The sequence below is a fragment of the Entamoeba invadens genome (assembly GCF_000330505.1).
Source record: "Entamoeba invadens IP1 unplaced genomic scaffold scaff_1105074724629, whole genome shotgun sequence".
Classification (NCBI taxonomy): Eukaryota; Evosea; order Mastigamoebida; family Endamoebidae; genus Entamoeba; species Entamoeba invadens.
The window spans coordinates 143,565-167,876 of record NW_004440426.1 but is presented as its reverse complement, the minus strand read 5'-3'; the positions used below and the strand labels follow the sequence as shown (position 1 = coordinate 167,876).

The window sequence follows — 24,312 nt, the reverse complement described above, 5'->3', positions numbered from 1 at the left end:
AAATATATAAAACACTACTTAACATGTTTTAATATATTTTTTTAAAAAATTCAATTGTAACATAAAACTAAATTATAAATGATAGTTTAAACATTATTCTAATTAACTAACTCTTTACTGTTATTATTAGTTTCTAATATATCTACATATACTAATTTATTGTTCGACAAGTTTACATTTGATCGAACTTGTCGAACAATAAATGTAAACTTAAATTTTTAAACAGAGGTTTTCAAATCCCAATTATAATTACCCATGTTACTATTTTAAATAAAAATGCCAATTTTCTCTTATAAATTCGTATGTTATAATACCACATTTTTCGCAATAATTATTTTGGAAACACCCGATTTTATTAATTTGTATGACCAAACAGTGTTAGACTTATTATATGCAAAACAAACAAAAAAAATGTGCTAACTTTTTTATATTATAAATGTTACATAAAACTAGAACTAAAAAATGATATTAAAACTAAATATTTTATTTATTAAGAATTTCTTTTAGTAACGAATTTAGTTTATATCCATCTGTATATGTGTTATAACAATTATATTTCTAGTATTAAAAAAGTTAAGAATAAAAAAATAAATTTTTCATGACTACAAATGAGTGGTTTTATTTTGGTGTTGAATTTATTAATAAAAGGTATTATTGTAATACCAATTTTGCATTGATGATAAAAACAGAATATAACAATAATTATAAAATTAAAAATTATTCACTTAATTATGTCTAGTTAAGGTGTTCTAATGTATTTTTCTTCTTGAATCGTAATCAGCAAAAACAAAAAAGCAAAACAGGGCGAATGGTGAAAACAAAAACAATGCCAAATACCATCTAACATATTCCATACACCAAAAACAATAAATCGAAATACCCAATGAACATGTTTCCAACCAACGATATAGAATTGGTTCCAATTCTTTGTTATTCGTCTTATCCAGTTATATAAATATGAAATATAGAAATTTTGAGTGTGTGTAATACAATTTTTCTGCAAATTTGTTTTTATCATTGTTTTGAGCACCAACAACATTGGTCAAGAAAAAAACAAATTCCAATTGATGACATGACAAATAATGTTATAATAATCAAATTGGTCACATACACACAACAATAACCAAAGACTCCCACATACATCGTCAAAAAAACAAATTAACAGCGTTTTCTTTAATTTTGAATTGTATTTATTATTCAGAATTTTACACAAAACAAAGAACACGAAACAGACAATGGAACTAATTGCTTCATATTTAAACAGTACGACAAAATGAAAATATTCTAATTCATTTACATGATGAAAACTGAACAAAATTGATATTAAATCTAATACAAATTTTTAATAACACATAGTGGTAATATGAATAACAATAAAAAGTAGTAACTGTCAGATTCAGTGTTAGTTAACACCAATTTGTCAATCAACTGAGTTGGCACATTTGCCAAATTTATCTTGTTCACGGCCAACGTTCTTCAGTTCATTGACATTTTCAGTAGTATCACGCTCTCCCACAAACACAATTTTTTCCACATTACGTAGGAGAACAACTTTGGCATGTTAATTGTGACTTTTTTGAAGACTCAAAAATTTAATAATTTCCGTCACAATTTAAATATAATTCTGATGGGTAACACAGTCGTTCATACAATTCCTTTGCATTTTCATCGTCATTTTCTTCAATACAAAATGAATGTTTCCAAATTGAATTGTATAGACAAACGCCATATTTTCCTTTAACAACAAAACGAATTTGGAACTATTTTCAGTGCATTTTCCATCACATTGATTGTTGTCATTTTATAATTTTTAATTAAAATGACAATTTTGATTTTTTGGGGGTATTTCCAGTTTTTTAAGTTTGTTGATTATGTTCACATCAAATGCACTTTCTTTTGACAAAGACACAATTAATAATTTCAAATATTACTTTTTGTTAATTTTAATGTTACACAGAAAGGAAAACTTGTTAATTATCTTTTTGAAATTTTTAAAGTGTTTGTTGTCTTATTAGTTGAATTGTTAAATATTTTTTATTCATTGTATTTATTTGAAAGTGAATATTTGTCGAAATAGAAATAATGATACAAGTCCTTGAACGATAAATGAGAAACAACACCATCAGCGTAATTTACTTGTGTCACTTTTTTAAAAACCACATTGGCTTAAAATTTACAGGTCTACTGTTTGATGGTATTTTTCAAAAAGAATTAAGTTATAAAATTTAACAAATAATTTATAAACAATCTTTTCTGTTTAGATGTTTTAAAAGACAATAAAGTGTTCTTCCCGTTTCATGTATTAATTTCTTTGTTCTATATTTTATTATTTACATGTTCTGTATTTTGCTAAATTAATTACAGTGAAACCTTTTAAGAGCAGTAACTTTGAAGAGAGGGCTCTTTTAGAATAAAACCAAAAATCGAGTTCTAAAGAACAGTTTTAAGGTTTGGTTGGCCAAAAAATCACTTTCTTAAGAAACCAAATATATTATTATTTCACTCTTATTAAATTTGACTGTAAAGATGAAAATCTGTATTTATATATGTAGTATTGATATTAACATTATTATTAAACATAAAAGGGGATAGGTCACTTAGTTTAAAATGAGCAGACAACAAGACATATAACAGTTAAGAACTCAGCCAAGACACTATACGAACTGTCTTGTTTATTAATTCCGATAGTTTCATAAGGTATTTCCGCCCAACAATTATATTTGTAAATTTCCCCTCTTTTCTCATTCTATAATCGTTGTTATCAACATCATAAAACATTGGATCTTGACTCGAGTTAGTGTTCATCTCCCATCTTTTCATATACTTATTACAACCGTCAGTAAATATATGATCCCACGTGTTATTATATAATACATTACAGTATATCTCAGTGTTCTCCATATACAGCCAATGTAAATTTTCTTCTTTCATCAACTCTTCTGACGTTTTTGGTAACAGTGCCCATTCAGGAAATTGGTCTTTCCACGGAGAAGTATATCTATCGACTCCATTGTTCACCATTGTGTCCAGTAAATTATAAAACACATTTGGAGTCGTGTGATACCTTCTTGGTCCTCTAGAATCTCCCAAATACCCCGTCTTACAATTATAGAATATGTTATTATAAATAATGTTAGACCTTCCAGAGCCCTGCACAAGACCATAACCAACAAAATTAGAAACGACGTTTTGGTAGACTCTTTGCTTCGATAGGTTGTCGTCTAAGTAAATTCCAATGACGTAAGACAATCCGCCCAATTGCCCAAATCCCGTTGAGTCGTGGAAATAGTTGCGCTTGATGACATTACCAGAATATTCCCAATGAGTACCAGAATACAATGCACCACAATCAGAAGCTCTTGTGCATATGTTTTTAGCTTCATTGTATGAGATCTCTAAATACGCTCCACCATGTCCATATCCCAAATGGGGATTGTTTTCTACGTAATTATGCTTCATGTAATTGCCAACAATGCCAATAGAAAACGCTGGGACAAAAGTAAATGATACTTGTGACGTCGTGTTGGCATAGTTATGAGTTAGATAGCATTCTCCTCGATATAATGTAGTAAAGTTTCCTTATTGTTATTTAAACTATAATTTATAATAATATTAGTTTCTTATTAAAATAGTTTAAATTTATTAAATAAACATATATTACAATTATAGTTATATATTAATTACTAAATTATAAGAGTTTGTATTTATATAACTAGGTTTTTTAGTTTAGAAACCATAGTTTTTATCCTAGATTAATTATATATATATATCGTATTACAATATATAGTAATATAATTATCATAGTGCAATAACAAAATTGATTAAAATTATAAATAAATTACAATTTAATTATTTTTTAATTTTTTTAATTTGCAAAATTACAAATGTTTTTAATAAATTTATAATAATGAATTATAAGGTTTTACTATATTTATTTACAACTTTATTTATAAACAAACCACATCTCATAATAACACCTTCTGCTCCAATATCATAAAAGATGTTATTAGTAATTGTTGAATAATTTCCTGAAAAATAAATAGCTTTCAACCCCGAGTGTCTAAAAGTGCAATTTTTGATGAGTATATTTTTTGATAAATAAAGGCTCATCATGTCTTTTCGTGTATATTCAAATATGATATTTTGGATTGTCAAATTATTGAAAGTGTCGACGTAAATTAAAACTGAAGTGCTTTGTGAGATCCACACTTTATTGACTGTAGTCGGCAAGTAGATATACAATTTCTTCTCTTCATAATCAATTTAGTATTCACCCTCTTCATCCAATTCTTCTATCAAGTTATATATATAAAAAGGCATTCCACTTGTCATCCCTTCATAATCTCCCCCACCCAAAGCTCTATCAATAGTTACTGTTCTTTTGTTCTTATCAATTTTACCTTTGACTGCTTGGTCCTGTGAAAAGATGAGCCAATACCCTCTCATCCACACAGAGTCATATTTTGCATATTCATCTAATTTAATGTTCGCATAATAAAAAGTTTTCCCCATCTTGTCTGGTGCATAAGCAGTCCACATATTTCCTCGGTATATATAATTTGGTGGCTGAACGACAGGATTGCCCTTTGCTCCAGACTCTTGAACAGCTTTGACTTCTCCCGCCATCACAGTTCGTCTGACTGTGAAATATGCCCCGTCACTCTGTGTCGGGACACCACAATCAAAGCGTGTTGATAGTGTCCAGTAATTGGAATCGTTTTTATAGAGATAATAGTACTTCCCGTTCACACTCTGCTCACGCTTAAAAGTTGTCTCATTGCCACATAAAACTTCTTTTCTTGGGATATAATATCCAGTCACATTTGGTGTGAGTTGAACGGAGGTGTCAGTTGGTGGTAATACGAATATTCTCTCAGTTTGATGTGATGTGTCTGTGTACTCATAATTTGGGTACCGAGCCACACGAAACCGCTTGTCGTCGACATAAATCTCAGCATTCGAATCTGCTTCAAAACTTCCTAAGTCGATTCGGTTATACAACTTATCCAAATCACACACTTTAATGTACTTCCTTTTTGAACTTTGGATTTTTTCGTATTGTTCTTTATCAGTTTCCGAGTTCAGCGCGCGAAATGATAATATCGGAATTTTGACGCCACCTGTAATAACTGGTGGGTCTTCATTGGGGTATTTGGTCAAGGTGATTGGGCGCGGTATTGTACTGTTTTTGAATGTCCATGTATTAAATTTAAGTGTATTGTTAATAAGTGGATAATACCCCGATTTTATATAAACAGTCACTGGCTCAATAATTTCACTTGATGTCATTGATGACATCGCTTTTTCAAGAGATTCGAAAGGATAAATTTTAGAGTCTCCGGGATTTTGGTCACTACCCATTGTGTTGTCTACGAATATATCTCTTGAAAATGTTACTGTTATCAATAAAACAAGTAGTACACTTTTTAATTTCATGATATCTTGTGACATTCTTGTTATCAATCCTTTTTGAATCAAAACTCGTTTTTTTAAATGAAAATTTTCGTTACAGTTAAGTTAAAAAGCTCGAATTAAATAGCGAAATGAATTTATATAAAAAATAATCAAATAAATTTAAATTAAACTAAAATAATTAAAATAACAATGTACTTAATAAATAAAATATAAAAAATTCGTGTTTTTCTTCAAAAAATAAACGATTTAAAAAAAATACCAAAGATTTTATTTGAAGTTGTTATTTTACAAATACAATAGAGTCATTTGTTAAAAGTTGTCTGGTCTGTAACGTTGTCTGCCAATTTTTAGACCATTATAAATGGAATATTTCGGGAAATTTTTTGAAAAACCCCAAAATCGTTGTTTCAATATTTTTCCCGTTTTTTTTTCGTTTTTACCTAATTCCCGTTTTTTAAAACAAAAGTTAATTATTTTTTGTCAAAAAGACAACTTTTGGGGAACAGACAACGTTGTTAGACTGACTCTAGAACATTTTCCCAGTGATAATTTATATAAGAAAAAAAACAGCAATACAAATATATATATAAACTGTTTTCCAAAACTCTGTACCGTTTCCAAAATTTATAAACCCTTTGTCCTAATTTCCCGTTATTTACTATTTTTTATTTGTTTTATTTTTTATTTTCCTATTTGTTGAACCAACAACGGTACACAGTTTAAAACCCTTAAAAACCAATACAGTTTCAATTATTGAACAAAAAATCGGGAAATCACACAAATATTGGGTAAATCTTCTCCGATTTTCCAGGTTCGTTATTTGGTCAGTGATTCATTTTATCACTAAACGTAAGAAATATTCCATCTTTCAGATAAACATAAGATAAACGATAATATAACAATAAAACAATGTTGTAATGAAGGACCTTATTGCATCAAATGATACAACACTTTAATAAATAACAAGTTTTTGTTTATTTAAACAATTAAAAAAGTAATCGATAACATAAAACAAACATTTAAACAATCAAGGTTATTAATCAGAAGAGTCTTAAATAAAATAAACAGTTCAAAAATAAAAAAACTTTTCAATTGTATAGCCTTAACCTATTTATTTTCTCTCAATGCTTGTTTTACTCATTAGTACTTTTCATTTTTATATAAAACACAACTTAGTGATTATTTAAAAATTGATATTGAATTATAAAGTTTTGTTTTATGTTTTTGGCAAAATTTGGTTTATGGTAATCAAATTTTTGATCCCAAGTTTGTTTTTTATATTTTTCAAGTAAATTTTTGGTGCAAGATTTATTTGTCAAGTAAAATTTAAAAAAGTCAGGTTCGTTATTTTGTTTTTTTCGAGTAAATATTTATAACAAAAAATGAGGGTTAAGCAAAGGAAAAATTATTTAGAAATTATTTGTCTAAAAAATCGGGGCATCCCAGTACAGAGTTTTGAAAAACAGTTTACAAAGCTATTTCATATTTATATGAATTTGGTTGATTTATCGAGAAAAGTATTCTAAATTATTTAATCCAAAAATTGAATATTTTTTTTAGTTTTTTGACTTTTTATTGATTAAAGACGTATGACTGGGTGGCGAAAGATCGTTGGATAGCGGAAATAGAACAGATTTATCTCTAAATATAAATTTATTTTTTTGTCTTTTTATAAACACCAAAAAACTTGATTTGCTCATTTATAAAAAATATTTCAAAAAATAAAGTACACAAAAAGGTAATGTTGAATTACTCAAATTCGGTATAATTTAAAAAACGTTGTATTATTATCTATTATAGATTATTTAATTTAACTGTGTTTGTTTTTGTCATAAAATTTACACTACATAAACAGTCACACTTTAATCCTTTTTTATTGTTTATTTGAATATTGTTATAATTGTTGTTAAAGGCACATGTATTACACATGTTTAAGCTGAAATGTTTAAATAATAACAAAGTTAATTATTTTTTTTTCTTGTGAATTTATAATTTTTTGCTATGATTATTATTTAAGCGTTTACATTTATTCGTTATTCAAACAATAAAAATTAAAACATATTATTGATTTTCATGTTCATAATTATGTATCATGTTTACTACGCTTTTTATTGTTATTTAAACTGTAATGGTGTTGTTACAATTTGATTTTGAGTGTTATTAAATATTTAAATTACAAACATAAATTGTTTGATGAATCTCGATTATTTATGACATTGAATAAATATCATGTTCATTAGAATTAATATAAAAGTTTTTTAACCCTTAACACCTAGTAATTATATTTGACATATTAAGTATACATGTATATAAACAATAAGTTAGTTATAAAAATTGTTGTTAACATTTATATACTTTTAAACTTGTTATAATAATTAATGGTATAGTTAAATGTGTTGTGTTTAAATTCAAAAGTTGCCTTATATTATATTTGGACTTTTTTCAAATCAAAAGAATATCACAGTTTAAAACCATTTTGGTTTTAACGTGTGGCTGAAGCATACATGCACAGAAAATATTGTAATCAATTTATTATAATTTCACGGTTTAAAAGTTAATCAATAGACAAATAATTTAAAATAAAATTAAATTCAATAATCGTATTTGTATTGACATTATTGTATAAATATCATTTTATTTTAATTGTTAAAATGTGAATAATTGAAAACACCGTCTGTTAACTGTTAATTAACTTTTTTAATAAAGCAGATAAAATCTCTATATTTTAAAGTATTTGAACAAAAAATACACTATTTAATTTCTTGTTGTGCTCAAACCAATACTAAAAAACTTAATAATAATGAAGATTATTTTAAAAAATATCAATTTTTTGTTTTATTTAAAAAATAATACATTTTGAACAATTATTGAAGTAATATTAAATAATAAAAAAAAGAAAACAAGACATAAAAAACTATTAAAAAGGATTAAATATGCTTTCTTCTTATTGACCATTTCTTATTGATTTTACAAATAAAATGTTATTCAAATAATAAAATGTAAAAATTGTTTATTACAAAAGGTTAAATATACAAAATGAAAACTTTTTCAATACAATATAATAATTTGCATTAAAATTTTGAAACAATATGTTGCAAGAAAATTTAATTGATTGTTTTCTTTTCTGTGTATGTTGAAAATTAATAATAAATATAATTCCCATTTTTAGTTTGTTTAATACTAAGATCACAAGTGTAAGACTAATTCCTGATGGTCTTGTACTGTTTATATTGTTAGAATAAGAGTTTAAGAAAAAATCAATAAAACAACAAATCATTAAAAATAATTATAATATTTATAATATTAAATAATGAACTATATATATTTTACTATATAAAATAATACCAAATAAAAATAGAATGAAACAATTTTAAAGCGAAAAGTTATAAATTGCGATAGAGTTATTACAACATCTGGTCATTGGTAACTGTGTATTGAAACAATTGGTGTGTATTTAAATAACCAAACCACACAACTTAACATCAAGACATGCCAGTGACATACACAACCAATGTTGCAGAAGTGAAACAAACAATTGAAAACAACAAGAACGTTCTTGTCATCTTCTACTCTCCTGAGTGTGCAAAGTGCAAGGCAAGTGCGCCAATGATGGATAAACTTGCTGACGAACACACAAACCTCAAGTTCTTCAAAGTAGATGCAACTACAGCAACTGATTATGCTGCTGAATACTCGATTGCATCACTTCCCACATTTGTCTTTTTCCAAAACCAGAAAGTCGTGAAAAAGGCGCCTGGCAGCTCTGAAGTACTTGAAGAGATTCTCAAAATGGTGCAGTAATCAATTCACTTCCTTTTCATTTTTTATTTTTTGTTGACAATATTATAAATGTATGTTATGTTTCAAATGGTTTATTGTTGTATTTATTCCAATTGTCAAGACTCAAAGTTTGGATTGAGTCTTGACAAATGGATTGTGTTGACGTGTCACGTTGTATAAAAATGAACTGATGTCAAAACAGTCATCAACAAGCATGGTGATCAACTTGGAGATGTTTGAAAATGTTGCAACAAAACACAACACCCCTTTACAGAAGAAGGCAGTCAAAACAGTCACATACATCACACTGAACAAGCAAGACGATAAGAAACAGAAACGGTGGGCTTATCAAAATCTCAAAAACAAGAAACCAAAAGGTAAGAATCCAACACATTTTGAAATACGCTCACAATTTGCTCTCATTTGATTGTCATTTAATTTGATTGTGTTGTGTTATTGTTGTTTTATTTTATAGATTTAATTCTTTAATAATATATTAATTAAATATAATAATATAATAATTAAAATACATAAAAAATAGTCAGACAGACTTCAGTGCCTCTCATCTCAGAGTGTTGTGCACGCACTCGACCCCTCAACAAGCAGTTCATCGTGCATTTCTGCGTATCTCCCTTTGGCACTGAAGTGATGAAAGTCTTCATCCTATTTTGTGAATTCTATTTGTTAAATAGAAAGTGACATACTCTAAGAATGATCCTAGTCGTACGGTCTAATTCCTATTTTTTCATTCTTTATCTTTATACTTGTTGCCATTTTTAATAATTATGGGTTTCATTTCATTCATTGTAAATTGTAAAATTGTTTAATTTATTATATTATACAATTATAGAAAAAAATATAATTGCCATGATATAATAAAATAGTATTTCACATAAATATTTAAATTTATTAATAACTTTACTTTAGATAGTATATTAAAAACTATTCATTAATTATAATTAAATAAACTATATTTAAACTTTTAATTATATTATTAGTTTTAATTAAAATTATTAAAAATATTAACATATATAATATATATAATAATATAATATAAACAATATAACAAAAAGTGTATAAATAACACTTTTTGTTATATGGTTTATTTTTATTATAAAAACTTTAAAAAGATTTATTATTTTTAATAAAAAAAATATCTTCGAACGACTTCTTTTATTCTTTTTGAGAAACTTCATGTAAACTATATTAAATAGTATTTTTATATTAAAAAATATATTCAAAGAAGAACGAAATAATCAACTGTAAAATGGTTCAATGGAACTTCAAAAACAATGAAAGTTGTTGAATATTTGAAGTCGCACTTGTCAACAGTTTTATTAATATTGCTTATAATCCTATTCCTATCGATGGGGACATGCACGACGATCATATCTAAAACAGCATATGCTGCCATCTCAGAGACTAAAGATGGGAAAGAAATGCCATTTGAGCGCCCCCTTTTTTTCAACTTCTTAATGTTTTTTGGTATGTTTTTAGCATTAATTGTCTACTTTGTTATTACAATAGTAAAGAAAGTAAAAAAGTACTTTGCAAATAGGAACAAAGAAGTCTTTGGGATGAATGAGACACAAACTTTATCTCCAGAACCCAAAGAGTCTGACCCACAAACCTTTGGTGAAATTGAAGAAGAACATAAATTATCACTCAAACAAGTCTTAATAATATTCATCCCCGCTCTCTGTGACTTTTGTGGGACTTATATGATGAACTTTGGATTACTCTATGTTCCATCAAGTGTCTATCAAATGATGAGGGGGTCGACCATCATTTTTGCCATGTTTTTAGCCATCTTTTGGAGGAAGCAGAAACAGCGAGCGTTTCATTTTATTGGTGTAGGGTTGATCATACTTGCATTAATATTAGTTGGATGTTCAATGTTTATTCCAACGGGGCATTCCACCGAAGACTCGGAAAGTTCTGAATCAGCGACAAAAGCTAAGGCGTGGTATTTCTATTTGATTGGTATAGCTCTTATTATATGCGCACAGTTTTTGCATGCACTTCAAACGATCATTGAAGAGATATTGTTGCATGACATTAAAGCAGACGTGTGGTTCATAGTTGGATTAAGAGGGTTCTACGGGTGTATATGTTGTATCATATTCTTCGTCGCGTTTTACTTCATGAAGTTCTTGCCAGAGGCGTTAAGAGAGAATATAGTGGACACTTTGTATTTGTTTGCACACTCGCCTCTTATCATTGGACTCTGCGTGTGTTACATTTTCATCATTTTGTTATTCAATTTTGCAGGGACAGCGGTGATTCAATATAGTAACGCAATGATAAGAAATATATTAGAACCAATGAGAATGATTACTGTTTGGATAGTTTCTGTGTTTATTTACTATGCAATTAGTACTAACTTTGGAGAAAGTATTGGTTTTAATACTATTTTACAAGTCGTGGGATTTGTGTTACTTGTACTTGGATTCTTATTGTACACAAAAGTTATTAAAATTCCATGTTGGTTTAATTATGAAGAAAAGAATGAAAGTGTGTTTATTGAATTGGAAGATAACAAAAAGGGCGACGGAGAAAGACTGGACGAAAACACTAAATTGGAAGAAACTAAAGAAAGTGATCTCGAAGTGCCACCACCTCTTCAAATCACTAAAACACAGAACGAAAAAGTTTCCAAAAACGAAGAGAATGTGGAAAGTGAAACTTTACCACTACAAAATGTGAAAGAGGAAAAAGAAAGTGAAGAAAAAGAAGACGAATTAGTGCAACAAGAAGCAAAAATAACTGACGACTAAATTTCAAAAGAGTTTGGCCACATAGAATGAAACATTTGATTTGTAATCTTCAATTTTATCATTTTTGTTGATGTTTTCTATCAAAATTTAAAACACAATTTTTGTTTACATTAAAAAATTATAAAACTATTTCAAATGTAAAAAACACCAAATTTTTTTAAAAAAAGTTGAGCTGTATAGAATTTTTGTTTTTTAATAAAAAAGAAGTTCAAATGTTGAGTTAAGTAATTACAAGACTAACCAATAAATTGCAAGCCCTATCGCAGTGGCAGCTAGAATGAAAAAGATGAACAACCCAATCGATATTTCGCCATATTTTCTAGCTATTGGAGAATTAGATCCTTTCGATAAGAAATAATTAAATATCCATATGATTGGACTCAAAAAGCCACAATAAAAGAGTATTAAGGAGAGTCGATCAGTAGACTTATCTTCTTCATTTATGGGTGAAAAGTTACTTAAAGGTTGTACCAAAGGCATTTCTTGTGTTGTTGGGTAGATGTATAAGATTTGTTGTGTGCTCATTGCTGAGGTTTATGATGTCTGATACGAGTACATATGTTTAAATACTATAAAGAACTATATTTAGTCCTCTGTTTCTCATTACTTTACTTTGAGTGATATTCACTTTTTTATCTACTTCTTACCCGACTGTTTTCCACAATTAATTTCAAAATTTAAAGTAAGTTGTTTTGTTCTACAATCTCCGTTAATCGAAATACTTCTTATTTACCACTCCCAAAGTCAAAAAAAAATTTAAACCACTTTCACTTTTTTCTTAAAAATCACAATGATATTTATATGAACTTGTTTTATGTTAAAAAGTGAAAAAAAAAATTGATTGAAAAATTATAGTTATTTTTATAATAAATTAATTAATAAAAGCTATATAATAGAATTTGTTTTTTGTTTTTTTTAGATTTAACATTTTAAAAAGATTTTTAAAAGTTTGTTAAAAAGGTATTTTTGAACTATTAAAACATTTTAAAACTAATTCAATTGATTTTAATGTTTTTGTGTTGTGCATTTTTGGATCCAATAGAAACAAATTTTAAAATATATAGTAATACATTTATCAATGAATAGTTATATAAAAGACACCAATCATACAATTATGATCACAAGAATCTCCAAACCCCACAAGTCAGATTCCACAATGGATATTACAACATCTACTCTTAATAAAAGTGACATTCTTTCAGTTGAATTAGAGTCTCCTTCCGTCTCAGAGACTCCTCCTCCCAAGACACCATTAGTAAATGATAAAAAGGTGTATTTGTTAGGTGTAAGCCCGAATGTGAAAGTCTCAGTTGATTCATCGCACTACGTATCTGCACCAGATACAGCTCAGTTATTACTTTCTATAGGGGAGAAGAAGGCTCGTTATCCATTTATAAAGATGTTTTCCCTTTCATTATGTGCTGGTTTACTCTTAGGTATTGGTGGGTTGTTCTCCATAATTATTGGAAAAGCAGTTCCTTCCTTAGACGTTGGTCTTCAAAAAGTCCTCTTTGGCTTTTTCTTCAGTCTAGGCCTGAACGTAGTCGTCTTTTCTGGTTCAGAACTTTTCACCTCAAATTGTGCGTTTCTCGTCCCTTCATTCATCGAAGGGAAATACCCAAAGTGGCTAATGATCAAGTCTCATATAATAGTTTATATCGGCAATTTCATTGGGATTGTCTTCGTGTCCGTTTACTTCGGCAAGTTACTTGGGACATTTGACAGTGAGTTATACACCACTGAAATTCAAAAATTTACTGAGAAGAAAGTCTCGTTGCCTTTTTTTAAAGCTTTTTTAAGTGGCATCGGATGTAACGCAATCGTCTGTCTTGGCGTTTTCTTCTCCAATTCCGCTAAAGATGTGATTGGGAAAGTAGCTATACTATCATTTATGGTTACCGCTTTCGTCGCAATCGGTTTCGAACATTCTATCGCAAATATGTTCTTTTTATCTTTAGGTGAAATGTATGGCGCAAACTATACTTCAGTACATTGGATTTTTTTTAATCTTTTACCGGTCACTTTGGGAAATTTCGTCGGTGGGACTTTCCTCGTGGGGGTGCCCATTTGGTTCATGCACTTCGCTAATATCTATGAGATTCCTTTTCTTGATCCCAAAAAGGATAAAAGCTATTAGTTAATAATATATTTACTATTATATTTGTTTTGATTTATTTTAAATTAATAGTAAATTAATAGTAAATTAATAGTAAATTAAAAATCCAAACACGCAACGCTTTTTGCTTTGAGTTCGTCAATATTCGTAATCACATTTTCTGTCGATTTGTACAATACGGTTTTGAGAGCTTGAGATTCGAGAGAAAATGGAATTACTTTTTTACAGTTTCTGAATGTAAATCCGACAAGTTTTTTACTTAAGCCTTTCACTTCTTGAAGATTTTCACAATCTTCAATTATGACTTTTTCAAGCGAATTTACTAAATGTAAGACTGTCACTTTGTTGCATTTTCGCAAAGAAAATTGTTGAAGATTTTGTGGGAAAACAAGATTGACAACATCCGAATCACTGACGTCAAGAGTTCTCAAGTTATCACAAGTGCTGAGATTGCACGATTCGCACTTCGAAGAAACAACGTGCATATTAGCAAGGAAATTGGGGTGGGTAAAAATGGGTACTTCGACTGGAATGTCGGGAAGATACGAAGTTGTTACATCTTTAAGCGAAGTTAACACTGAAAGATTGTCAATTGGTAAATCAGACACCAACGAAGTCAACGAGACGGGAAGACTCAACATAACGTTGTGTTGAGCGCTCTCGGTTATTTTAAGTTCTTGGACACCATCTAAACATGTGAAGTCCACATGGTTTCCTTCTTTAAGTTCACCACATTTCACAGTGTGGAGTAGTGCAGTCTGACTTAAAAAGATCTCAAGTGAGAATGGGAGCATATGTTTGACCTTCTGAAATATTAGGGTGCTGTACTCAGAAAGGTACATCAAGCACTTCTTGTTTGAATTTGGTATTCCTTTTCTGAAATCGTCTGCGACTAATATTGCTTGGGTTTTTTGTAACAACTTTAAAGAGTCATCACACAAGTCTCCAAAGTGAATAATAACATTAACACTCTTTGGGAGAGAAACAACCACTGAATACAATTGAGAGATTACCTCGTCTTCGGTAATATAGATGACTACCTTCTTCAACTTTTTGATGTCCTTTAAATTTTCTAGATCTGACGGAAACGGTGCGACTACGGACTCAAGCTGTTCAAATGAAGATGGATCTTTTGGGACAAACGTAGTGCTAATCACTTTGTGAGTTAATTCAGATGGGATGTCACAAGAGGAGTTCAATATTTTGGCAAACCTCTTACATTCTGAAACCAATTTTGATATCTGACTCCCGCAGTCAAAGCACGTAATTCCCTTAAACAAAGAGAGCTCTCTTCGCAGCGTGGATGCGTTTGGTTTCATTTCTTTTCCACATAGAAACACAGAATAACATGGGTTGGTTGGCAATGTTTCTATAGCTTTTCTCAACTTTTTAGAAACAATAGAAAGTGTCTGTGCGTCTGAAAGTGTTTTCAAAAATGGAATGATGTGATGATATTCACTCTCTTCCAACATTTCACGTTTTTGTAGTTCAAATTGTTATGCTTTTTAATGGTAAATTATAGTTAAACAAATATATTAAAAATACAAAGATTTTTTATTTCTTTTACTTCTTTAGTAATTTGTAATATCCAAATATTATTTAATATCAAAACGTCAAAGTTCTATTATACCATAAGTATATAGTAAAAATATAATACAATATAGTAGATATTTAATTTGACAATGGGTTGAACTATTTAAAACTCAAAAAAAGAAAGTGTAAAATAAAAAAAGTGAGAAATAAAGGGAAAGCCAAAACGTAGTTATAACAAAGAGATGTCTCCCGTGGATCCACCCACCCGTTGCCAACGTTTAACGTATTGGTTTGTCATTTTCAAAGCCAATCTTGTCAACTTTCTATCGAAATATATAGACATTGAGGACTTTTATAAATCCGACTATGTTGACATTGCAAGGAAGATCAATTTGGTTTCGTGTCCCTGTTTGTTTTACTTTCATTAATTAATGATTACTGATTACTACTCAATTTGATTTTGGGCTTTGCGTCGTTGTGGAAGATTGGGCTGAACCAAATTATTGGTGGGATAGCTATTGTTGTTGCTTTCTTAACATTTGCTATAGAAAAACCACTTGACTTCGACAGTTACATCTTTCTAAAAATGAAGGAACCCCTATTCAAAATGTTCTTCTTGATTATGTTTGTTGTTTACATCGCATATTGTTTTACTACAACAATGATTTATTATGAACACTTAATAGATATTAACAATGAGGAGTGGAATTGTTGTATGTTTAAACCCAATCACTCTTATTGCTGGTGTGATGGAAATGGCAGGTGGGTTGTTTTACACGTATTTGTTCTACAAAGGTGAGTTGATACGAACGTCGGACTTCATAGTCAGAGTGACTGAAGATGATATTTCAAATCTGGATGGGATTCTTCCAGACGAACAGAAAGATGTAGAGGAGTGAGTTCAATATTACAGTGCTTTTAGTTTACTTGAAAATCGTTTCAAATAGTTTGTAATAATTTGTATCATTTTGTGTAACATTTTTATGTGACAATAAATAATAACAATTAAAAATCACTTAAATATATGCATCACCTTGTTGAAAACGTTCACATTGTAAACAAAAAATAGTCTTAAACACACCACACCAATCTGGGCACAGAAGAGGACACATCTTTCTTGGGTTAAAACACACCAAATTGATATTTCCAATACCAATCATTCCAACAAACAAAATCATCAAAGGTACAAAAGCGACTATGTAACTCAATGTTCTTTCTTTAATATATATTTGATAACATAGAACAGCAGTAGTAGCCAAAAGAGTAGCAAGAAAAATTCCAAAAAGAGCCGCTGTAAATGTTTGAATGAGTGTCTTTGTTTGAATGTCAATAACACAAACTCCCTTTGTGAAATATTCCTTTTTGCTGTCCATTCTTCGGTTGTACGTTATTCTCTGGAAATTAAAAATGAGTATAAAAGTGACCAAATTGTAAATGTACCAATAACAAAATATGAAGCAAATCAGTCCAATTTGTCCATTCGAGCCAATGGGCATCTTTCCAGCTAGTGAAAGAAAAAGTAACAACAAAGTGATCATAAAAATTAAATCTTTGAAAATGCCTCTATAAATGATGTCAAGAGAAAAATAGATACCGTACGGTACATTGTTCATTATATAAAATGTGGTATCGGGATACTTCTTTACAGTCCTTAACATTTCAGCTATTTGATAACAGTTGCAGGTGACTCCACACGACAAGAATGCAAGTGTGTGATACACAATAAATGGGATCAATACCCAGTATAATCCAACAACTCCAAATGAAAAACAGACAAATAGAATATAAGCAAGTAGTACAAAAAGTGGAAGAATACAATCAATGTCGGCTGCAAGTGGTTGAACTACAAAAGTCAGTGGGAACCACAATAAATTTAAAAGATCACCGACGCCATATTGATAACACCCCAAGTTGTCAAGTCCACTTTTCACTGGCTTAAACACGGGGAAGAAATTCACTCCCAAAAAGAAGAACATCAATGGGATCAATAATAACAATGAAACAGGTCCTGTACCTATTGAAATCGTTTTATCGAGTGAGAGTGGATAAAGCACTGAAAACAGAATAAGAATCAAACAACACACAAAAGAGGAAAGATGGTTTGAAAACAACACTTTAAGGAAAAGGTTTAACTCTCTTTTAAAGGCCATTTGCCACTTTTCTTTCTCATGAAGGAGCGCAATTTGTTCTGATAGAATTGAATTGTTCTCAACAATCTTTTTGGAAATAAAGTCATTTTTCGAGTGGAAATTCCCTGGTTTGTAGTTGGTATAAAACTCGTCACTTGTCGCGTAGATATAATACTCTTTACATGTCTCTGACATCAATGTGAATGTTTGTTTGTCACATTGGAGCAGAATTTTCTTCATGAGAGAAGAAGGGAGGAATGTTGACATTGGTCTTCTTTGTTTAATAAAGTGTAATGGGGTTTTTTTATTTGAAAATAATTCGGTATTGTTATAAAATAATGATAAAAAAATAGTTCGTTAAGTCTCAATGATCGGTATCAATGGCATCACATTAAATCGGCGAGTCAATTATTGTAAAGTGATGAATGGTTGAAATAATGTCGATTTGAAAATTAATAAAAAAATAAAAAAATTAGAAAAGATTATAATAAAAATATTAGTTAATGGTAAATACAAAAAGTATTGTATTTTACTATTTAAATTAACTATTCAAGTAAAATAGTAATTTTTTAAATATTAATTGTTTAATAGTTAAAAAAAAAACTAAATATATTAATAGTAATTATACTATTATTGCAATTAAAAAAATAATATAAATATTATAATAAATTATAGTAAAATAATGATAAAAACACCTTTCTATTGTATTAATAATATCAACTAAGTAAATAAAACTACAAAATCACAAGATGGACATTGAGGAATGTGCCGAGTATAAGAACAACATGTTTACTACGACACGCGCACGCGAGTTACGCCAAGAAGTTGTTGAAAAGGAGAATGAAGAACGATACAAATTTTTACAAGATGTTAAAGACAAGAACGGCCACAAACCAGGAGAGTCTGAGTACGATCCGACATCTCTTCTCATTCCAAAACTTACATTGGCGCAAATGACTCCCTTTGAGAAACAATATTGGAACATTAAGAAAGACAATTTTGACACAGTGATCTTCTTTGCGAAAGGGAAGTTCTACGAATTGTACGAGAACGACGCGGACATAGCCAACAAGGAAATGGATTTAAAAGTGGTGAGTCGAGTTAATATGCGAATGGCTGGAGTCCCCAAAGCCTCCTTTTCAACGTATGCGTCCAAGTTGCTTAATTTAGGATATAAAATTGGATGTGTTGATGAAATGGAGACATCAGAAGAGATGAAGAAGAGGGGGACTACAGTTCGAGTGAATGGGAAGAAAGAGCCCAATATAGTTCGACGGGAGTTAAGAAGAATTTATACTGTGTCGACACTCACCGACCCCGAACTCTGTCTTGACACGAGCGATATGTTTTGTATGAGTCTAGTGTTTACTGGAAATAACGTTGGAGTGTGTTATGGTGATGTTTCCGTCTGTCGCTTCTTTTTAGGGTATATAGACGACACTGATTTACATAACAACTTACACACGATATTACATCGAGTTCAACCCAAAGAGGTGATAGTCTATAAAACTATCTCTGAAGATATTCAAAACATTTTAAAAAATCTTGGGTTTGCGGAGATCAGTTATGTCGAGGAAAAGACGGAAAAATTTGGGAAGAGCGAAGTCCAAAAATTATTTACTGAGCGCGGGAAAGTCCCAAACACTTTAGAGAAGTACTCTGAGAACGAAGGTGTTATGAAGAGCTTTGAGATCATGGTGGACTATTTTCGAACGTTATTGATACCAGATAAGTCCATTGTGAATGGGAGCTTTGGGGAGTACGTCACGTCGTCAAACGATTTCTTGATAGTCGACGCACAGAGTATAGTCAATCTCTCACTCTACACTAGAAAAGGCAAAGAGAAAGAAGGCACTCTCCTCCACTTTGTAGACAACTGCCAAACACCTTTTGGGAAACGAATTCTGCGAGAGAAATTCATATTAAAGCCGTTAATGGATGTCGAGAAGATCTTGAAGAGACAAGCCGTCGTCGAGTTCTTTATAGAAAATCCGACTCTTGTCGAGCAACTGAAGACCTTTTTAAAGCCACTTCCGGACTTGGAAAGACTTTTAGTGCAGTGTGACGCATCAACGATTACAGAAGCGAATTTCATTCGACTTATTGCGGGGTTTGAGACGTGCCAGAAACTCATGGGAGAGCTCAAGAATATCGCTGATGATCTGCCCGACTTACTCAAAGTCGTCGTGAAAAATACCAACAATTTAGGGTTTCCCGATTTAGAGGAATTTATCAGTAGAATGGAGAAGACGTACGACTTTGAAAGAGCAAAAGAAGAACGCGAGTTGACGTTCTTTAGTGGGTATAATGAAGACATAGACAATGCGTTTGAGAAGAGAGGAGAATTAGAGAAGAAGTTTGAGAAGGAGTTAGAGAGTGTGAAGCAGAATATGAGTGATGTGAAGTATATTAGTTTGAATGGGGAGGAGCACATCTTGAATGTGAGTTTGAAAGTGTTTGAGAAGTACATTAAAAAGGCAAAAAGTCTACCGAAAGGGTTTTCAGAAGTGAATCGGACAAAGAATGATATACGACTGAAAAGTTTGCAAATCATGAAAATACAGAGTGAATATGATGTGAATGAGAAACAAATAGCGGACTCGCATCGAACACTTTTCAATCAAATAATGGGAGACGTTGCGAAGACTGGTATTCTAGTGAAGGCGGTTGAAAACATTGGACTGGTTGATTGCTTTCTGTCACTCTCTGATGCGTCACAGTCAATGGAGAATTCGTCGATGCCGAAGTTTGTCAAAGACGGTGTGTTGTACTCACTGGAGAACATCAACAAAGCGATAGAAACACCACTGCAGAGTACAACACAACATACACAACAGATGGAAGAAGACGAGAAATATAAAACCATCAAAGGAGCGTATTTTAGTGCTAAAGGATTAAGACACCCATACTTAACAGTGTCAAGTAAAACGACTGCAGTGCCTTCGGATATTGAAATGGGGGGAGAGAACACACCAAAGAGTATTGTGTTGACTGGACCGAATATGGGAGGGAAGTCTACACTGTTAAGAACAGTGTGTTTGGCTGTTATAATGGCACAAATGGGGATGAGATGTACTGCTGAGGAACTGACGATGAGTGTCATCGATCGGATCTTCACACGAATTGGTGCGTCGGATGACATTTTGCATGGGATGTCTACGTTCATGGTGGAGTTGGATGAAACGGCGCAGATGTTACACTCTGCGAGTGAAAATTCGTTGGTAGTGTTAGACGAGTTAGGACGGGGGACTTCAACGCACGACGGGTTGGCTATAGCGCACGCCGTTGTGCTTTATACCATTAAACACATTAAGCCGCTTCTTATAGTGTCCACACATTACCACCAACTTTGTGAGGAATTTGGTGATCGTGGTGATGTGAAGTTATCGCATATGGGGTGTACGATAGTTGAGAACAAAATAGTATTTCTCTATAAGTTATTAGATGGGTCATGTCCTAAAAGTTATGGGATGAAAGTTGCTGAGATGGCTGGGATCCCACAAGATGTTGTGAAGAGAGCTGAGAGTATCGCGAATTGGTTTGAGATTTATTCGTGGTGGAAGAATAATATAGAAGCTCAAGAGTTTACTGATGTGGTTTGTAACAACAAACTTCCCTTCTTCGATTGAGTATTGGTGTGAATTCTATTTTATTATTAGTAAACTATATTATTAGTACATAACTGCGAGAGGATATCAAATAGTAAAAATAGTACTATTTATAGTATCTGTATAGTAAAAAATTGGCATTGAAACAAGAGGAATAAAAAAGTCGACAAAAGAGGATAAATTCATTCCCGAGCATAAAGAGCATTAGACGATGGTTGGGGCGTTGGAAGAAATTTTTGGCCACAAATCAGCGCACTCTTTGGAGACTGGTCCGGTGATGGCAGAGCCTTTCATTTCACCCTTCAAGTTGACGATGACGGCAGCGTTGTCTTCGAAGTACAAAGTGGTTCCGTCCTTTCTTCTCCAAGTTCTTCTTTGTCTGATGATGACAGCAGTGTGAACCTTCTTTCTGTATTCTGGCTTTCCTTTTTTACAAGTAGCAACGACCATATCACCACAGCCGGCTCTTGGTAATCTGTTAAGTCTTCCGTGGAAACCCTTAACGGAAATGATGGTCAAAGTCTTGGCACCTGTGTTATCAGCACAGTTGACGGTTGAGGCGTTGTTCAGACCGCATGTCACTCGGAATTTGTTTCCTTGTCTTCCTCCGGCTCCTCTCTTTGGCATACCAACAAGTTTTTTGAGTTGCTTAGGGTTATTCTTCTACTCGTCTTTCTTTCGGTCCAGATCTATTAACTCTTTTTGGTGGTTCTTTTACTATTGAAATAGTATATTCTATTTTTGGTTAGGGTGTCTCGTCTGCATTATTTTAGGCTCTTTTTGGCTATTTTTTTGGGAAATGGTATAATAAATAAGTATAGTTTATAATAATAAAAAATAGTTACTTCGATTCAAGTCAACAATATAATAAAAGTGTTATACTTTCTAGTAGAGTTAATTTAATTATAATTGAATGAGAAAAGAACTAATAAGAGAATAGAAAGAAAAAGGGCAAAATTGATTAACCGCAACATCGAGAGAGTCAATTTAGTTTTCCGCTTCGACTGTTTTAGTCAAGAGACCCTTGAAAGAGGCGACTGGGACATAAGAGACTAAAGTGTAGAATTTTCCTTCTTCACCTTCGAGTGGCATTCTAGCCATTCTGACTCTGATTCTGTGTGCGACGTTTCTAATACCCATAGACCAAACATACTGATTGAGACCCATATCGAATTTGATTCTGTGTGTCTTCATGGTTTTCATGGCAATGAATCTAATGACTTTGATGGCTTTTGGGGCTCTGTGCTTGAACCCTTCCTTGTGCATAAATCGGTGCATATACAACGTCATCTCTTTTGTGAGGGGTGCCAACTCCTTCACGGCTTTTTTCACGGGCTTTGTGGCAGCAGCCTTCTTCGCCTTCTTCGCGTCACGGCGTGCCTGGTTGACTTTTTGATATTTCAAAAGACGTGGATTGGTAACCTTTCTCTCTTTGCCTGCCATCGCCTTCTAAGTTTTGCCCTACCTAGTTCTTACGGGTTTCTTTCTTCTCCTCCTACCTATTCTTTTAATTCTTTTTTATTATATTTTACTATCCCTTGTTTTGTTTTTCTTGTTTTGAGCTTTAATTTGATATAATTCAATTATAGTAATTTCATTAGTTATATTTATTTTTTATTTATTTGATTAATTATTATAATTTTTACTATTAATTTTACTATTAATATATGAGTATATGTAATAGTATATTTGTTATAAATTAACTATGAAAAAGTACTTAAGGAATTACATAGTGTACTTGTTGTCCTTCAAATCCTTTTTGATGAGAGTAATACATTTCTCGATGATTGAGTACTTACTCTCTTCATCAAACATACATGTGTCCTTGACGTTTTTCAAGAAGTTTTCAAGTGAAGCCAACAGCTTTCTGACGTTCTCTGCCGTCAGTGTTTTACGTGCGAGTTTATACTTCTCGCTTTCATCCTTGTCTCCTCCGTCTTCTGCATTAGCAAAGACAAAAGGTTTTGTCTCGGTGATATTTTTCGTCGCGTTTTCTTCCGTTTCGAAAATGCGCAAGACTAAGACTTTGTATAAGAACTTTTGAATTTTGTCCCACACAAATTCCAAAGAACTCTTCACAAAGCTTTTTGTCTGTTGGAGTTCCACATGTTTCTCTTCTTTTTGTTCTGTAAACATACTTTCAATGATCTTTGGCTTCGCTATTCTTCTTCCCCATCGACTTCTCTTCGATGTGATACTCTCTCTCACTCGTTCATCTTTCGTCGCGGCAAATGACACCTCGAGTTCGTCGACATCGATACTCTGGTTATACTCCACCATCTTCCCTTTGAACTCTTCCATCTTCGCGCACAGCAATGCATGCAAGCAGATCATTCTCAAGACTATTTTCAAACACAAATCAAATCGATCGACTGATGACAAGTGTTGTGTCTTCCCTTTAATCTTCTGGAACGTCCCTTGGTCGATGAAATCAGTCTCCACTGGTACTTTCTTGTCCGGAGACAGTCGGTGGATCCCAAACACAACATTTAAAGACTCAACATTTGATTCTAAGATCGCCGTGATGATGTTCTGACACACTTTCTCCCCAAGTATGCACGCTGCAGACGATAACGCTATTAACTGCTCTTGGAAGTCAAAGTCTGCCTTCAATGCCAGACTCTCATTCAAACACATCTCCGCATCTATGTCACTGTTTTTGTATTTATATGGAAATTGAGGCACTTGTTGATGCTTCGCGTACTCAATCTCGGACGGCGTCATACTCTCCGAGTTCACCGACATCGCTATTTTCATACACAGTAACTCCATATTCGTTTTCACGACATACGCCATCTTCTCGCGCTGTCTCTTGATGTCCGCAATGGTCTGAACTAAGTCGACGACCTTTTCCATATAGGGTTTCCGTCCAACATCCGTCGCTCTGTTGATCAGCACCACTGCGTGGAGAATATAGTTCTGTGATATGTAATTCTTGATCTCTAATGGCACTT

At 31.7% G+C, this 24,312-nt stretch overlaps 12 protein-coding genes across 12 annotated transcripts; 5 read left to right on the top strand and 7 right to left on the bottom strand.

Annotated features, from left to right (window-relative positions):
• Positions 1–2,634: 2,634 nt before the first annotated feature.
• On the bottom strand, positions 2,635–3,459 carry EIN_016710 (hypothetical protein; the record flags this gene model as incomplete). The annotated part of the gene is made up of 1 exon (XM_004257165.1): positions 2,635–3,459. One exon carries the CDS (start codon positions 3,457–3,459, stop codon positions 2,635–2,637), a length of 825 nt encoding a protein of 274 aa, XP_004257213.1.
• An 804-nt stretch (positions 3,460–4,263) lies between these two features.
• EIN_016700 (hypothetical protein) lies at positions 4,264–5,298 on the bottom strand (the record flags this gene model as incomplete). Its single annotated transcript, XM_004257164.1, has 1 exon — positions 4,264–5,298. One exon carries the CDS (start codon positions 5,296–5,298, stop codon positions 4,264–4,266), a length of 1,035 nt encoding a protein of 344 aa, XP_004257212.1.
• Positions 5,299–8,904: 3,606 nt separating this feature from the next.
• Positions 8,905–9,216, top strand: EIN_016690 (thioredoxin, putative; the record flags this gene model as incomplete). The annotated part of the gene is made up of 1 exon (XM_004257163.1): positions 8,905–9,216. One exon carries the CDS (start codon positions 8,905–8,907, stop codon positions 9,214–9,216), a length of 312 nt encoding a protein of 103 aa, XP_004257211.1.
• A 1,271-nt stretch (positions 9,217–10,487) lies between these two features.
• EIN_016680 (hypothetical protein) lies at positions 10,488–11,972 on the top strand (the record flags this gene model as incomplete). The annotated part of the gene is made up of 1 exon (XM_004257162.1): positions 10,488–11,972. One exon carries the CDS (start codon positions 10,488–10,490, stop codon positions 11,970–11,972), a length of 1,485 nt encoding a protein of 494 aa, XP_004257210.1.
• A 1,078-nt stretch (positions 11,973–13,050) lies between these two features.
• EIN_016670 (hypothetical protein) lies at positions 13,051–14,109 on the top strand (the record flags this gene model as incomplete). Its single annotated transcript, XM_004257161.1, has 1 exon — positions 13,051–14,109. The coding sequence occupies one exon, from the start codon at positions 13,051–13,053 to the stop codon at positions 14,107–14,109; it is 1,059 nt and encodes a 352-aa protein (XP_004257209.1).
• Positions 14,110–14,186: 77 nt separating this feature from the next.
• Positions 14,187–15,560, bottom strand: EIN_016660 (hypothetical protein; the record flags this gene model as incomplete). Its single annotated transcript, XM_004257160.1, has 1 exon — positions 14,187–15,560. One exon carries the CDS (start codon positions 15,558–15,560, stop codon positions 14,187–14,189), a length of 1,374 nt encoding a protein of 457 aa, XP_004257208.1.
• Positions 15,561–15,863: 303 nt separating this feature from the next.
• Positions 15,864–16,520, top strand: EIN_016650 (hypothetical protein; the record flags this gene model as incomplete). Its single annotated transcript, XM_004257159.1, has 3 exons — positions 15,864–16,029; positions 16,137–16,245; positions 16,322–16,520. 3 exons carry the CDS (start codon positions 15,864–15,866, stop codon positions 16,518–16,520), a joined length of 474 nt encoding a protein of 157 aa, XP_004257207.1.
• Positions 16,521–16,637: 117 nt separating this feature from the next.
• Positions 16,638–17,945, bottom strand: EIN_016640 (hypothetical protein; the record flags this gene model as incomplete). The annotated part of the gene is made up of 1 exon (XM_004257158.1): positions 16,638–17,945. One exon carries the CDS (start codon positions 17,943–17,945, stop codon positions 16,638–16,640), a length of 1,308 nt encoding a protein of 435 aa, XP_004257206.1.
• A 554-nt stretch (positions 17,946–18,499) lies between these two features.
• On the top strand, positions 18,500–21,379 carry EIN_016630 (DNA mismatch repair protein msH6, putative; the record flags this gene model as incomplete). Its single annotated transcript, XM_004257157.1, has 1 exon — positions 18,500–21,379. The coding sequence occupies one exon, from the start codon at positions 18,500–18,502 to the stop codon at positions 21,377–21,379; it is 2,880 nt and encodes a 959-aa protein (XP_004257205.1).
• A 183-nt stretch (positions 21,380–21,562) lies between these two features.
• Positions 21,563–21,985, bottom strand: EIN_016620 (60S ribosomal protein L23, putative; the record flags this gene model as incomplete). The annotated part of the gene is made up of 1 exon (XM_004257156.1): positions 21,563–21,985. One exon carries the CDS (start codon positions 21,983–21,985, stop codon positions 21,563–21,565), a length of 423 nt encoding a protein of 140 aa, XP_004257204.1.
• A 360-nt stretch (positions 21,986–22,345) lies between these two features.
• EIN_016610 (60S ribosomal protein L31, putative) lies at positions 22,346–22,801 on the bottom strand (the record flags this gene model as incomplete). Its single annotated transcript, XM_004257155.1, has 1 exon — positions 22,346–22,801. One exon carries the CDS (start codon positions 22,799–22,801, stop codon positions 22,346–22,348), a length of 456 nt encoding a protein of 151 aa, XP_004257203.1.
• Positions 22,802–23,083: 282 nt separating this feature from the next.
• EIN_016600 (hypothetical protein) lies at positions 23,084–24,310 on the bottom strand (the record flags this gene model as incomplete). Its single annotated transcript, XM_004257154.1, has 1 exon — positions 23,084–24,310. A coding segment is annotated over one exon (1,227 nt), but the record flags the coding sequence as incomplete, so codon positions are not given.
• Positions 24,311–24,312: the final 2 nt, after the last annotated feature.